Here is a 12500-nt window from a genome sequence, read left to right on the forward strand (position 1 = left end):
CTGAAGCTTCTTTGGGCTTTTAATCAAGTGTGTAAGGTACTTCTTTAGAAGAGCTACTGAATAATTCTATTCAAGTCACAGAAGTGATTAGGAAAAGGTAAGGGGCACCCCAGAAGGGGCTGATTCGAGCAAATGCTGGAAGTTCAGGAAAGATGGGAACCAGAACAGGTACATGGTCACCTGACACTGGGCAGTGGGCGGGGATGGTGGTGGTGGAGGAGGGGTGGAGAAATGGCAGGAGCGAGAGGGATGAGCAGGAAATGAAGCCCCTCAATTTACTGCAATCACTACTTCCTGGTGTTGGGGTTCAGACGGGAAGGGGTATAAAGTGCAAGAAAATGAAGGGGTTTGGCATTCTTTGGAAAGAATGACTCTGCCTCAAATGCCCAGGACACCAGAATGTTTAGATGAGCAGCCTTGTGCCCCTCCTTTCAGAGTCTGGCCTTCTGACCTGTCTGCACAATACACATCTCACACACACACACACACACACACACACACACACACGCACGCACGCACACACAGGCTGCTTGGGTTTTTTGTGGGGTAAAAGGCAGAACTAAGCCTGGGGAATGACAGCAGAAAAAGATTTATGCCATTCTTTATCCCAAAATATTCCACTGGAAAGTGTCCAAAAATCTAATAGGATCAGAGTTATATTTCCCTAAGGGTTCCAACCCTGGAAAAAGTAAGATAGTTTCATTCTATTCCCTCCTGTGTCTCTAAAGGCCTACCACAAGGAGTAGCCATCTGATGGATGTGAAACTGGCAAGAGTGGCGTCCTGAACTGCTGGATCCTGAAGCCCAAATGAGATCTTGAGTTCAATTCCAGCGTCAGCACATCTCATGATTCCCTACTATTTATTTGCCAACTTCAGAATGTATCAAAAAGTAGGTGATGTGAGATAGGACAACAGCTTTTTCTACTGAGCAAAATCACATTTGGCACAAAAAAAGTAGCTTAGTTGAGGAAGTCACTTGGAGGTCTAAAAATATATTAAACTATGCCTGAAAATATCAGTTATGGGGATGCAGGCCAAACATTATTGTGATCTTTCACCTTAAAAATATTTTCCAACTCATGTTATATTGAGACATCCCTACATTTAAACTGTGCTTGCAAGGAAAATTTCTATTTTCGGCTTACAGAAGAGAAACTTGGACAAAGCTGTGTACTTTTCCTGCCTTTTCTTTTACAATGGAAAGCCATTACCTGAGCTGGGTGGTTTTGGAACAGGACTCACAGACAAGCGAAGCAGTGATGCTCACTCTGAAGTTGCTTTATTTTCAAAACTGGTTTTGGCTGAGAAGCTTTGGAGCAGGTAATCCTTTCTGCATTGCCATTAGGAGAGCTTTGTTTTTAAAGAGTGGTTAGGCCTTGGGTTCTCAGAACGTTTACTCTTCAATGATTCTGGCTTTCCTGAACTCTTTTCTCTTTTGTGGACAATATCCTAAACACTCCTTCAAGAGACGTCATCAGAAGAGGACAGGAAAAAATCTGCTTCCTTATAAAATACCAACAATGGCCTGCCTAGTGAAGTTTACCAGCGTACAAGCAAGGGTCACAAGATCCATTTCTGGCATTTCACCAGCATGTTTATTTTAAGGCTGTACAAGGCTGGCTAGTCTCACAATGTGTGAAGAAGAGCCAAAGGTTAATTAAATTACGCTGCGGAGGGCCAGGGACTTTAAGACTACAAGGGGCTGAATTCTTACAGCAAGTCTGAGAAAGAAAAATAAAAAGCAAAAATACACTGGGGTTTTTTGGTTGGGTTTCAAAAATGACAACTGTTTTTTATGGTCTTATTCATCTGCATGTGACTGCTATGTGAGTAGGGGGGCTCAATGAATGAAACAGACTTCTAATGAACTACGGGATGTCCTATGCAGGCAAATATACCTATTGACAAAGAAGTCCTGCTTACTCACCTGTTCTGAAAGGATGTGAAGAACTCTCAATATCTGCACTGCTTCCTTAGATAGATATCATTTGCAGAGTTTATGGACTATAAACTTCTAAAACTAACATGGTTCCTACCTTAACAACTATCCTCTCCTGGCCTACTACCTTGGGCATGTGATGCTTTCTTGACTTTAAAAAAAATTTGTGATGGTTTAAACAAACAGGATCCGTAAAGCACGCTCTGTACTTTTCCTTTCACTAATGTTGAGAGTAAAACAGGCAAGAGTCGTGATTAAATAAAATCCTGATTTGTTGTTTATAACTAAATGAGCATATGTGTACTCTTCTGAATGAAATTCGGCTGATGCAGCCACGGGGTAAGAATAACCAGCATTCTGAGTAAACCTCTTTCAGAGAGTAAAAGAGCAGTCGCTATTTTAAAACTAACAGATTTACTGAAAAGGCATACCCTCCCCCGCCCCACCCAGTTAAAAGAAGACTCTAATAGGAATATAGAATTGATATTTAAAAGCATGTGACTGAAGCAGACAAGTCCTGAAGAGCAACATCAGATCTGTAAATGCAGAGCAACCCTGGAAAGGTCCAGTGACTGGCTCTAAGGTTTGCTGTAAGATTGATTACTTGATGAAAGAGTTGTTAAGCATTTGATAGGACGGGGGAGCCTGGTGGCTGACGTCTATGGGGTCACACAGAGTCGGACACGACTGAAGTGACTTAGCAGCAGCAGCAAGGCTTCCCTGGTACCTCAGACAGTAAGGAATCAGCCTGCAATGCAAGAGACCTGGGTTTGATCCCTGGATCAGGAAGATCCCCTGGACAAGGAAATGGCAACCCACTCCAGTATTCTGGCCTGGAGAATCCCATGGACAGAGGAGCCTGACGGGCTGCAGTCCATGGGGTTGCAAAGAGTCGGATACGAATGAGCAACTAACATTTTCACTTTTCATCTCTCAAAACAAAAGTAGAATCAGTAAATAAGTAGATTGAAAACCTAATTCATAAAAAGAAAGGTTCAAGGCCCATCTACTGAGTAGTGGTGAGCAGTTCCTTGAAAGGAAAGCTTTTTAATAAAATAAGCTGTACATTTGCAGGTTCAGAAGTCTTGATTTAAACTACATTTAATATGGTGGTGGGGGGGGGCGGCATTTACTGTGGAATGAGTGAAATGGATTATAAAAAGATACAGTGAAGACCCTAAGCTCCACAAAGTCCTCTCTTCACATCTTTTGTAATTTCTACGTAGAAGGGAATTTGTTCCTGGTCATGGAACCAAAACTCCATTTCAGCTAAGGAAAAGCAGGTGGGCACACTTAAACAAAGTCCTGGGCAGTTGTAAAGCTTTGGGAAAAGGCAGTGTGAACTGTGCTTTCATAAATGAGATGATACTGAACCCCAAAGTTCACTCTATACAGAACTCACAGTTGTGTCTTTCCAGTCAAAGATTTCAGAGGGAGGGAAATTCTAAGACGTGGGGAGACTTTTACAAGTAAAAGCACTGCACGAGAACGTGCAGAGTGCTCAAGTGAGCCTTAAAAATCTTCTAATTCACATGAATGTGCAGTGTGACTTAAGAACTCTAGCCGTCGAAATGTATTTATACATGTTTACATCCACAGGCAAGGGGAAAGAGTGAGAACGATGGTCCCTACAGATAGCTGACTGCGTTTAACAGTTTTACACGGCTGTATAAAACAAAAGAATACACAACAGAGACACTGTAAGTGATCCTTACTCTCTCGTCCCTTATAGAAAAAGCTTGATGGTTCCTGATTCCACAGGAGAAAATGAAATGCTGGACCCAAGAAGCAGGCAAAGTAAAATTTAAATTGCCCTAAGTTGGTGACTTTTCACTTTCACTTTCACGCATTGGAGAAGGGAATGGCAACCCACTCCAGCGTTCTTGCCTGGAGAATCCCAGGGACAGGGGAGCCTGGTGGGCTGCCGTCATGGGGTTGCACAGAGTCGGACACAATGGAAGCGACTTAGCAGCAGCAGCAAGTTGGTGTCTAGCACAGTGCCTGACACAATAAATAGGCTTTTACTTTAAAATGAAGGAACATAACTTCATTAGAAGGAAATAATCTCACAAAAAGTCTTAAATTGCAACAAATTTCTCCATTCTCATACTCCCTGGCAGTTGAGTTGGAGGATGGTTAGAATGTAGTCATTTAAAAAATATATTTATTTATTTATTTTGGGCCGAGCTGGGTCTTTTTCGCTGAACACAGGCTTCCCTTGTTGTGGAGCCTGGACTCTAGGTGCTCAGGCTTCAGTAGCTGGTGTGTGTGGGCTCAGGAGTTGTGATGGATGCACTTAGGTCCCCATAGAATTAGTTGTATGTGGAATCCTCCCAGAGCAGGGATGGAACCTGTTTCCCTTGCTTTGGCTAGCAGATTTTTAACCACTGAACGAACCACCAGGGAAGCCCAGAATGTAGTAACTTTTGACATACAGGACCAGCTTTAGAATCTATTTCTTCACAAACTTCTGGGCTTTTCCTTTTCTTTTGATAAGAACTATTTGATCACTGTCTAAAATAGGTTATAACTATACCCCAATATAAAATAATAATACTTTAAAAAGAAAAAGATAATAATTTTTTAAAGAAGTTATAGCCTTCATTCTTAGAGACGCACAGAATTAAGGAAAATTAGATATTTAGCCTGATGCTGCTACTGTCTTCCAAACTTTATAATTTCAGCCTTTCACCAAAAACATGTATTTCATTTATGACATGATTTTTTTTCAATAGCCAATAAAATTGATATTAGATACATTTGGTACACATAAGATGTAGTATGACAGAAAAAGCTTGCGAACTGAAACCAGCCCAGAACTTACTGAGGCCAGCAGGAAGTACCTAGAGCCCGACTGACTCTAAAGAAACAGGAATGGGTTTGACGATGTTGGTATCCTCCTGTACCATCAGCTATCACCTTAGCTGAAAACACAGAAAGTCAGGAGGAGGAGGCATATTGATCTGGTCTAAAGTTAGACAGCTTTCTCCCCCATTACTATGAAAATGTCCTTCAAAGAAGTAACAATATAGAGAGGCAGTATGATCAAGAGATGAGAGGTGAAGACTGGGGTTCCAAGTACTTTTTTTTTTGTTAAAGCCTTGCTGGCTGCGACAGGCATGTGGGATCTTAGTCCATGACCAGGGATGGAAGCTGTGCCCCTTGCATCGGGAGTGCAGAATCTTAACCACTGAACTGCCTGGGAATTCCCTCCAAATGCTATTTTGGGCTTTTTGTAAAGGATATATATATATATATACAGCATTTTTAGGGATAAAAAACTTATCCTCAAGAAAAGGCTCCAATGAGTTCTTCCTCCACAAAGAGCTGCCCTGCGCACTCTCCCCTCCCACCCCTCCACTCTCCTGTTGTCCCACTTCTTCCTCTCTGCTAATTCAGACACAACTTATTCCTCAGGAATGGTCCATCTCAAGACTCCTCCTCTAGCAACTCCTCCTTCTGCTTCTTCACTGATTGGTTCCTGCGGTCTCTGTTCCTTGAGCCTCCCACCCCCAAGCCCCACAGTATTCTACTCTTATAACTACGTTGCCTGGCCAGTCTTCTTCTGTGACACCTTAGATCCAGGTTTCAGACAGTCACTCTACGAGACCTGCAGCACACATGGGCAAGGCCATGTACCAATAAGTACATTTTCTTCTGCATTCTCCGGAAACTCACTCATCACTTTAATGGCTGACACTCAAAAATTTCCTGTTAATTAACTCATTTAGCACATCTACGGGTGGTTTTGGAGCAACACACTACAGTGAAGTCTCATTCTAAAGGCTCTACATTTCCACTGACTTATAGAGATATTCTACAGTCATACGACCTCCCAGAAAAGCAGAAGGGCATCAGATCTAATACTATTTGAGGATCCATCTAATGTGCTCCTTGCACATGGCACTGGTTTTTCTCAACACAGGACGAAATAACTAAAACATGATCAGAGTAAACCTTCTAATAGAAAATATTCTCTCTGTTGCCACTGCACTGGATATTCTACCAGGAACAGTATCATTGCTTTAAAACCATGTTAAACTGTTATGCCCTGCTTCTGTACATTGTTTGCTTTTTAATGCCCTTTGGCAACAAAAAATGAGAAATGAACTCACCACACCATAGGAATATGTGTCACAAGTTTCAGACACAGGGAGACTTTGGATGACTTCAGGAGCCATCCATGGGAAAGTTCCAACCAAGGACATATGTGTTGTATGGTTGTGGAACCGCGAGGCGCCAAAATCGCAGATCTGAGAAAAGAGAAAGGAGTATCAACTTTCTTTTTACTGACTAATAAAACAAGCATCAGTCATAAAACCTACATCTGAAATTAACCAAATTTATTAAAATTAAAAAATTAGTAGTCCTACCTTCAACACCCCATCAGCAGCTATAACAACTAAAAGGGAAAAAAAGATAAATTATGAAAGTCATCCAGTTTGAGTTATCCTGAAAAAAATCATAAACGTGTATTTTTGTCTTTCATGTGGGATTCTGAACAGTAAAATCAAAGTATTTACCACACTGAAGATTTTACAAAATGGAGCTGACATTAAAATAAAAATACAAAACTAGTTCTATGAGGTGCTGATTAAAAGGGCTCTAAGACCTTGTTTTAGAAAAGGCAGAGGAACCAGAGATCAAATTGCCAACATCCGCTGGATCACTGAAAAAGCAAGAGAGTTCCAGAAAAACACCTATTTCTGCTTTATTGACTATGCCAAAGCCTTTGACTGTGTGGATCACAATCAAACTGTGGAAAATTCTGAAAGAGATGGGAATACCAGACCACCTGACCTGTCTCTTGAGAAACCTGTATGCAGGTCAGGAAGCAACAGTTAGAACTGGACATGGAACAACAGACTGGTTCCAAACAGGAAAAGGAGTACGTCAAGGCTGTATATTGTCACCCTGCTTATTTAACTTCTATGCAGAGTACATCATGAGAAACGCTGGGCTGGAAGAAGCACAAGCTGGAATCAAGATTGCTGGGAGAAACATCAATAACCTCAGATATGCAGATGATACCACCCTTATGGCAGAAAGTGAAGAGGAACTAAAAAGCCTCTTGATGAAAGTGAAGTGGAGAGTGAAAAGTTGGCTTAAAGCTCAACATTCAGAAAACAAAGGTCATGGCATCTGGTCCCATCACTTCATGGGAAATAGATGGGGAAATAGTGGAAACAGTGTCAGACTTTATTTTTGGGGGGCTCCAAAATCACTACAGATGGTGACTGCAGCCATGAAATTAAAAGACGCTTACTCTTTGGAAGAAAAGTTATGACCAACCTAGATAGCATATTCAAAAGCAGAGACATTCCTTTGCCGACTAAGGTCCGTCTAGCCAAGGCTATGGCTTTTCCTGTGGTCATGTATGGATGTGAGAGTTGGACTGTGAAGAAGGCTGAGTGCCAAAGAATTGATGCTTTTGAACTGTGATGTTGGAGAAGACTCTTGAGAGTCCCTTGGACTGCAAGGAGATCCAACCAGTCCATTCTGAAGGAGATCAGCCCTGGGATTTCTTTGGAGGGAATGATGCTAAAGCTGAAACTCCAGTACTTTGGCCACCTCATGCGAAGGGTTGACTCATTGGAAAAGACTCTGATGCTGGGAGGGATTGGGGGCAGGAGTGCCGGGGTCCAGCCCCAGTGGATCCAGGGTGATTCGAAGGTGGGGACGGAGTCGGCGTCCTTGGAAAAATACATATTTAATTACAGATATAGAGAGAGATTAGAAACGGATAGTGTAGTAGGAAGATTAATGGAGAAAAAGAGGCTGAATAGCTTGGATTATGTGGAATAGCATCCATGCTCCAGATGGGAATTCAGCCAGAAAAACAGGGAGCAAGAAAGAAGCGACATGGGGGAATCAGTCTTTCCGGAAACTGATCCAATTTCTTTATTTTTGGGTTTGCTTATATACCTTTTGTTACATATAGGGATGAATACAGAGTCACGCGGGGGTCAGCAGTCCTGATCTTTATCAAAATCAGGTGCTTCACATAAAAAGGTCTTAGGGATTTTACATCATCTGGCCATGAGACCTGCTGACATTTTATGATCCTTTCTTTCTGATAACCAAAAAACTTATTTCTTCCAAGGGTGTTTTTCCTTAAACCAGGCACCACCCTCCAAATAAAGTTACATTCCTATAGGGTGAGGGTGTAGTGAGTTACAATCAAGAAAGGAATTTATTTAACCCAAGGTTAACATGATTAATCTTAAAGGTTAATACTTATTTCTCCTATATGCTTAAAGGTTAATACTTATTTCTCCTATATGTTAGTTATATTCATTATAAGGGCAGGGAATATGGAGATTTAGCGGCAAACATCAGCCCAACAAATGAAAATTCTTTCACCAATGCTCCCCTTAAGATCTATTTAGTCTTAAGATAGTGATAAAGTTACATTTTTACATAGCAAGGACACAGTGATTTATAACAAAGTACAGTGATCTATTACAAAAGAGAAAATTCATTAACTTAAAAGGTCTAGTATTGCTAACCTTAAAAACTACTATATTTCTTTGTCTATATTCCAAATACATTGATTCATATATTCCCAGGTGCCTACGGATATGGAGGCCTGGTGGCAATCATTGACTCAACAAGAAGAAAAATCCCTATGCTAATTAAGACTCTCAAAATACTCCAAAACTCTCTGTGCTGTTTATGGTTGAGAGGCAGTAAACAATCATGTGCGTAGTGGCAGCAGTATGGATAATCCTGTCACACAAGCTAGTCTGTCAGCAGAGAGGTTTGACCTGAGACACCCTTGTCCCACCCAGAGCAGGGAATTAGCAGCAATTATCGACACAACAAATGAAAAACCCTTCACCAATATAATTCCTAACCAACCCACTATACTAATAATTTCTAACTCCCCGAAAGAATTTGCCTTTAGTAAGTCTAAAACATCTCGTGCCTCTCAGATTGGGAGGCTGTAAACAATCGTGGCCAGACGAACCTATACAGGTGGGCTAGATAACCTTCAGAGGAGTCCGTAAGCTGAAACACTCTTGTCACACCCAGGAATTTTTATTGCCTTGGAGCTGCAAGTTAACTCCTTCTCCGAGAGAAATGGTGATGGGGGAGAGCCCCCGTAAAGTCAGAGGTGTAGGTGAGAGCATAAAACAGACTCTGGTTTTGGGGTAGAGGCTCGGGGACAGGGGGTTTCCTGAGGCTTGATCACGCCTTTGTGCGCCAAGCCTTCTTCCTCAGGACCTTTGCCATGGGTGGAGTTCCTCACGCTGGCCCCCGGCACAGGAGGAGAAGGGGACGACAGGAGATGAGATGGCTGGATGGCATCACTGACTCGATGGACGTGAGTCTGAGTGAACTCCGGGAGTTGGTGATGGACAGGGAGGCCTGGTGTGCTTCGATTCATGGGGTCCCAAAGAGTCGGACACCACTGAGTGACTGAACTGAACTGAAATGAACTGGAGACCTCGTTTTAAATTAAATGTAGCATTGTCTAGTAAAAAAGTTATAGATCAGCTGCAGTCAAGGGAACCAAATTTTCACCTGGATTCTGACACTAGACTGTCAACATTCTACTGATCAAGTCATTAGCATTATTGCTTCATGGTAAATACGGTTTTTCCCTCTGGTTGAAGAGTAATTTTCTTGAAGGTGGAGATAATGCTTATCTATTTACATTATACATTCATCCATTTAACAAATATTTGTTGAGCACACGCTGTGGGCAAAGCCATTTACTATATTCTAGCAGAGGAAAGTGAGCAAGACTGGCATTGTCTCTGCTCTGGTGGAGCTTACAGTCTAATGGTAAACAGAGTTAAGCAAACACCTATAATAAAGTGGGATAAGTTCTGTGATGAGAGGTATGGAGATTACCATAGGACCAAACAGCAGTCTAAGAAGTCAAATTGTAAGGAGGTTGAAGTTCTCTGGAAGAAATGATGCTATGCTGAGACCTGAAGAACAGATTAGAGCTAACCAGAAAGAGGAGAAGTGGGGGAGAGACGCATGTTTTCCAAGCAGAAGAGTGAGCTCGTGAAAAAGGTCAGGAGCAGAGGAAGAGGCTTGCAGTTTTGGAAAGTGTGGGCCAGGTCCAGAAGAGCCTTTGTGAAAAATGGAAAGCCAGTGAACAATATTAAGCAGAGGAGTGAAATGATCAAATGTGCCCAGAGGGACAGAATGCGAGGAAGATCACTGCAGGCAGGGAGAAGTCCAAGAGAGATGATGATGCCTGCACTAAGTCTGTGACAAGGACAGGAGAGAAGTGGACCAAGTCAAGAAACAGGCTGGAAGCAGAATCAGCTGGGCTTGGAGGACTGGCTATGGGAGAGGAAGAGGACTCAAAGAGGAAATAAAATAGAGGCAATGTGGCATAATGGTTATAACAGGAACTCCTTTTTAAAAATTTGATTATGGATTAGGCAACTGGTATTGTCACTCACTGAGAAGGGGAATGCAGGAATAATTTGTTAGGGGACAGGGAGAAGATGAAAAGATAGACTTGGACACAGCACATTTTAGGGTCATACAAAATACCTATGTGAATATGTTCAATAAGCACATACATAGTTCTGAAGTTGAGATCTATTTGACAATGTGAAGATCAACTAGGGCTTTTATGGGAGTGGGTGAATAAAATGTAAGAAGGGAGAAGGTCAAGGACAGAATCCTAAAGGAATGTTTCTAGCATTTCCTTTGTAAGCCACACAATGCCTCGAACACGGTATATTATCAGTACTTAATAGGTGTTACTAATGACCTTGATAAGTGGGGAAAATAATTTTTTCATGACCCAATACCCAGAAATAGCCTAAGGTTAAATCTAATACTATATATGATAAGCTATACATTTTTCAAATATTGTTAATATTATATTCAGTTATTTAAAAAATACTTCTATCTTTTCATAAGACCAGTGTTTATTTAAACATCTAACGTCATAAAACTATATAACTTAGAAAATGAAAGTTCTACTGTTCTCTCTTACCTCCCCAAATTGTTCAAAGTTAGCTCTATATTGTTTCAATGTGTATGCGTTTTACTGTCAAGTAACTACACAACTATAATTTCAAAAAATGCAAACATTCTCCATTGTTAGTTTTATGAAGACAGTTTGAATAACTTAACCATTATCTCATGGGATATTTAAGATATACTGATACACTATATTAAAGGGAGAGACATTAAACACTTTTTAAATTGAAATTCTGAGCAAGAATTGAAAATAAATGAAGTTATAAACTCTGATACTTCCTACCAGATTCTAGATTATTTCCCAGTGACTTCCTGTTGAGCATGCATGCTCAGTGACTCAGTCGTGTCTGACTCTTTGCAATCCCATGGACCGTAGCCCGCCAGGCTCCTCTGTCCATGGGATTATCTAGGCAAGAATACTAGAGTGGGTTGCCATTTCCTCCTCCAGGGGACCTTTCCAACCCAGGGATCAAACCCATGTCTCCTGTGTCTCCTGTAATGGCAGGCAGATTTTTTTTTTTAAATCACTGAGCCACTTGGGAAGCCCAATGACTTCCTGTTAACCTATGTATATTAAAAGTTTTTAGCTCTAAGAAACTTACATCTAAGGAAAGCTAAAGGATAAGTGATGAAACCTAGAAAAGGGCAAGAACAATGAGCCAGAGTCAACTTCAGGGTTGGGGTGGTGGTCCAACCTGAACTGCTGAGGAGTGGCAGCTGCGAACAACTTCCCCGTCTCCACCCCCACAAGCATCACGGTCCTGGGCAGCCGGTCAAACTCCTGCGTTCTCTTTCTCTACTGACCATGACTACTCTTTCCAAAAATCACACTATTAGTATTTACCCATTTTAACTGCAATGATTTAAAGATTTTCTAAAAATAAATTGTTTTTAGAAGAATCACGTAGAAAACATGAAGAATCACTTAGAAAGCAAGTAAATAACTAAAGCATGTAAATGAATCGACATCAAGATTTATTTTTTTTTAAGTAGCAAACTCTGATTCAAGCTCTCAGTGCTGGCTAGTTAAATAACACCACTGCCTTTCTCCATTAATTTTCAAGTGACGTAATGGAAGAAGCATTCAATTACCACTCCTACTTGAAGGTAACATCTAATCCTGCCAGTCATTTAAAAGTGCTCACTCTACAAATTATAAAATATAGGATCATAAATAAACTTTAAGAAGCAGAGAAGAAGAGAAAGAAGAAAAAGAAAGCTTTTACTTTCCAAACCCCGCTGATCATTTTTGGGCACTCCTCCAGGTAATATGAGTGACATAAAAAATTTACACCAAATAATTCAGGAGTAACAAGAACAAAACTCAAAACTGCTAGTACAGAGAGTCATCTAAAAATAGAAGTTAGAAATACACTACCACTATGTGCTTGGATCCAGCAATACCTCTTTTAGAGTATGATTCCAGATAAATAATTAGGGATGTGTTGCAAATTTTTGCTGAAAACTATTAAGCTTAACATTTTTTTTTATCATAGAAAAAAAATGTAAACCCAAATGTCCACATTCTGTGCTATTTATATAGTGGAATACTATGCAGCCCCTTGAAATAATGGGAAAGATTTTCATGATATTAGCTGTGA

The 12500-nt window shown here is 40.9% G+C and overlaps 1 protein-coding gene across 6 annotated transcripts in view; it reads right to left on the reverse strand.

The window, feature by feature from the left end:
• The window catches only part of MAP3K20 (mitogen-activated protein kinase kinase kinase 20), a 169668-nt gene that overhangs the window by 70205 nt on the left and 86963 nt on the right, over positions 1-12500 (reverse strand). For all 6 annotated transcript variants that reach the window (XM_060411103.1, XM_042243712.2, XM_027964845.3 and 3 more), the window contains exons 6-7: positions 6315-6343; positions 6057-6194 (exon numbers count right to left, since the gene is read on the reverse strand). In XM_060411103.1, the coding sequence (XP_060267086.1) occupies positions 6057-6194; positions 6315-6343 (167 nt within the window). The remainder of the gene's footprint in view (positions 1-6056; positions 6195-6314; positions 6344-12500) is intronic.

This window comes from Ovis aries, chromosome 2, assembly GCF_016772045.2.
Source record: "Ovis aries strain OAR_USU_Benz2616 breed Rambouillet chromosome 2, ARS-UI_Ramb_v3.0, whole genome shotgun sequence".
Lineage (NCBI taxonomy): Eukaryota > Metazoa > Chordata > Mammalia > Artiodactyla > Bovidae > Ovis > Ovis aries.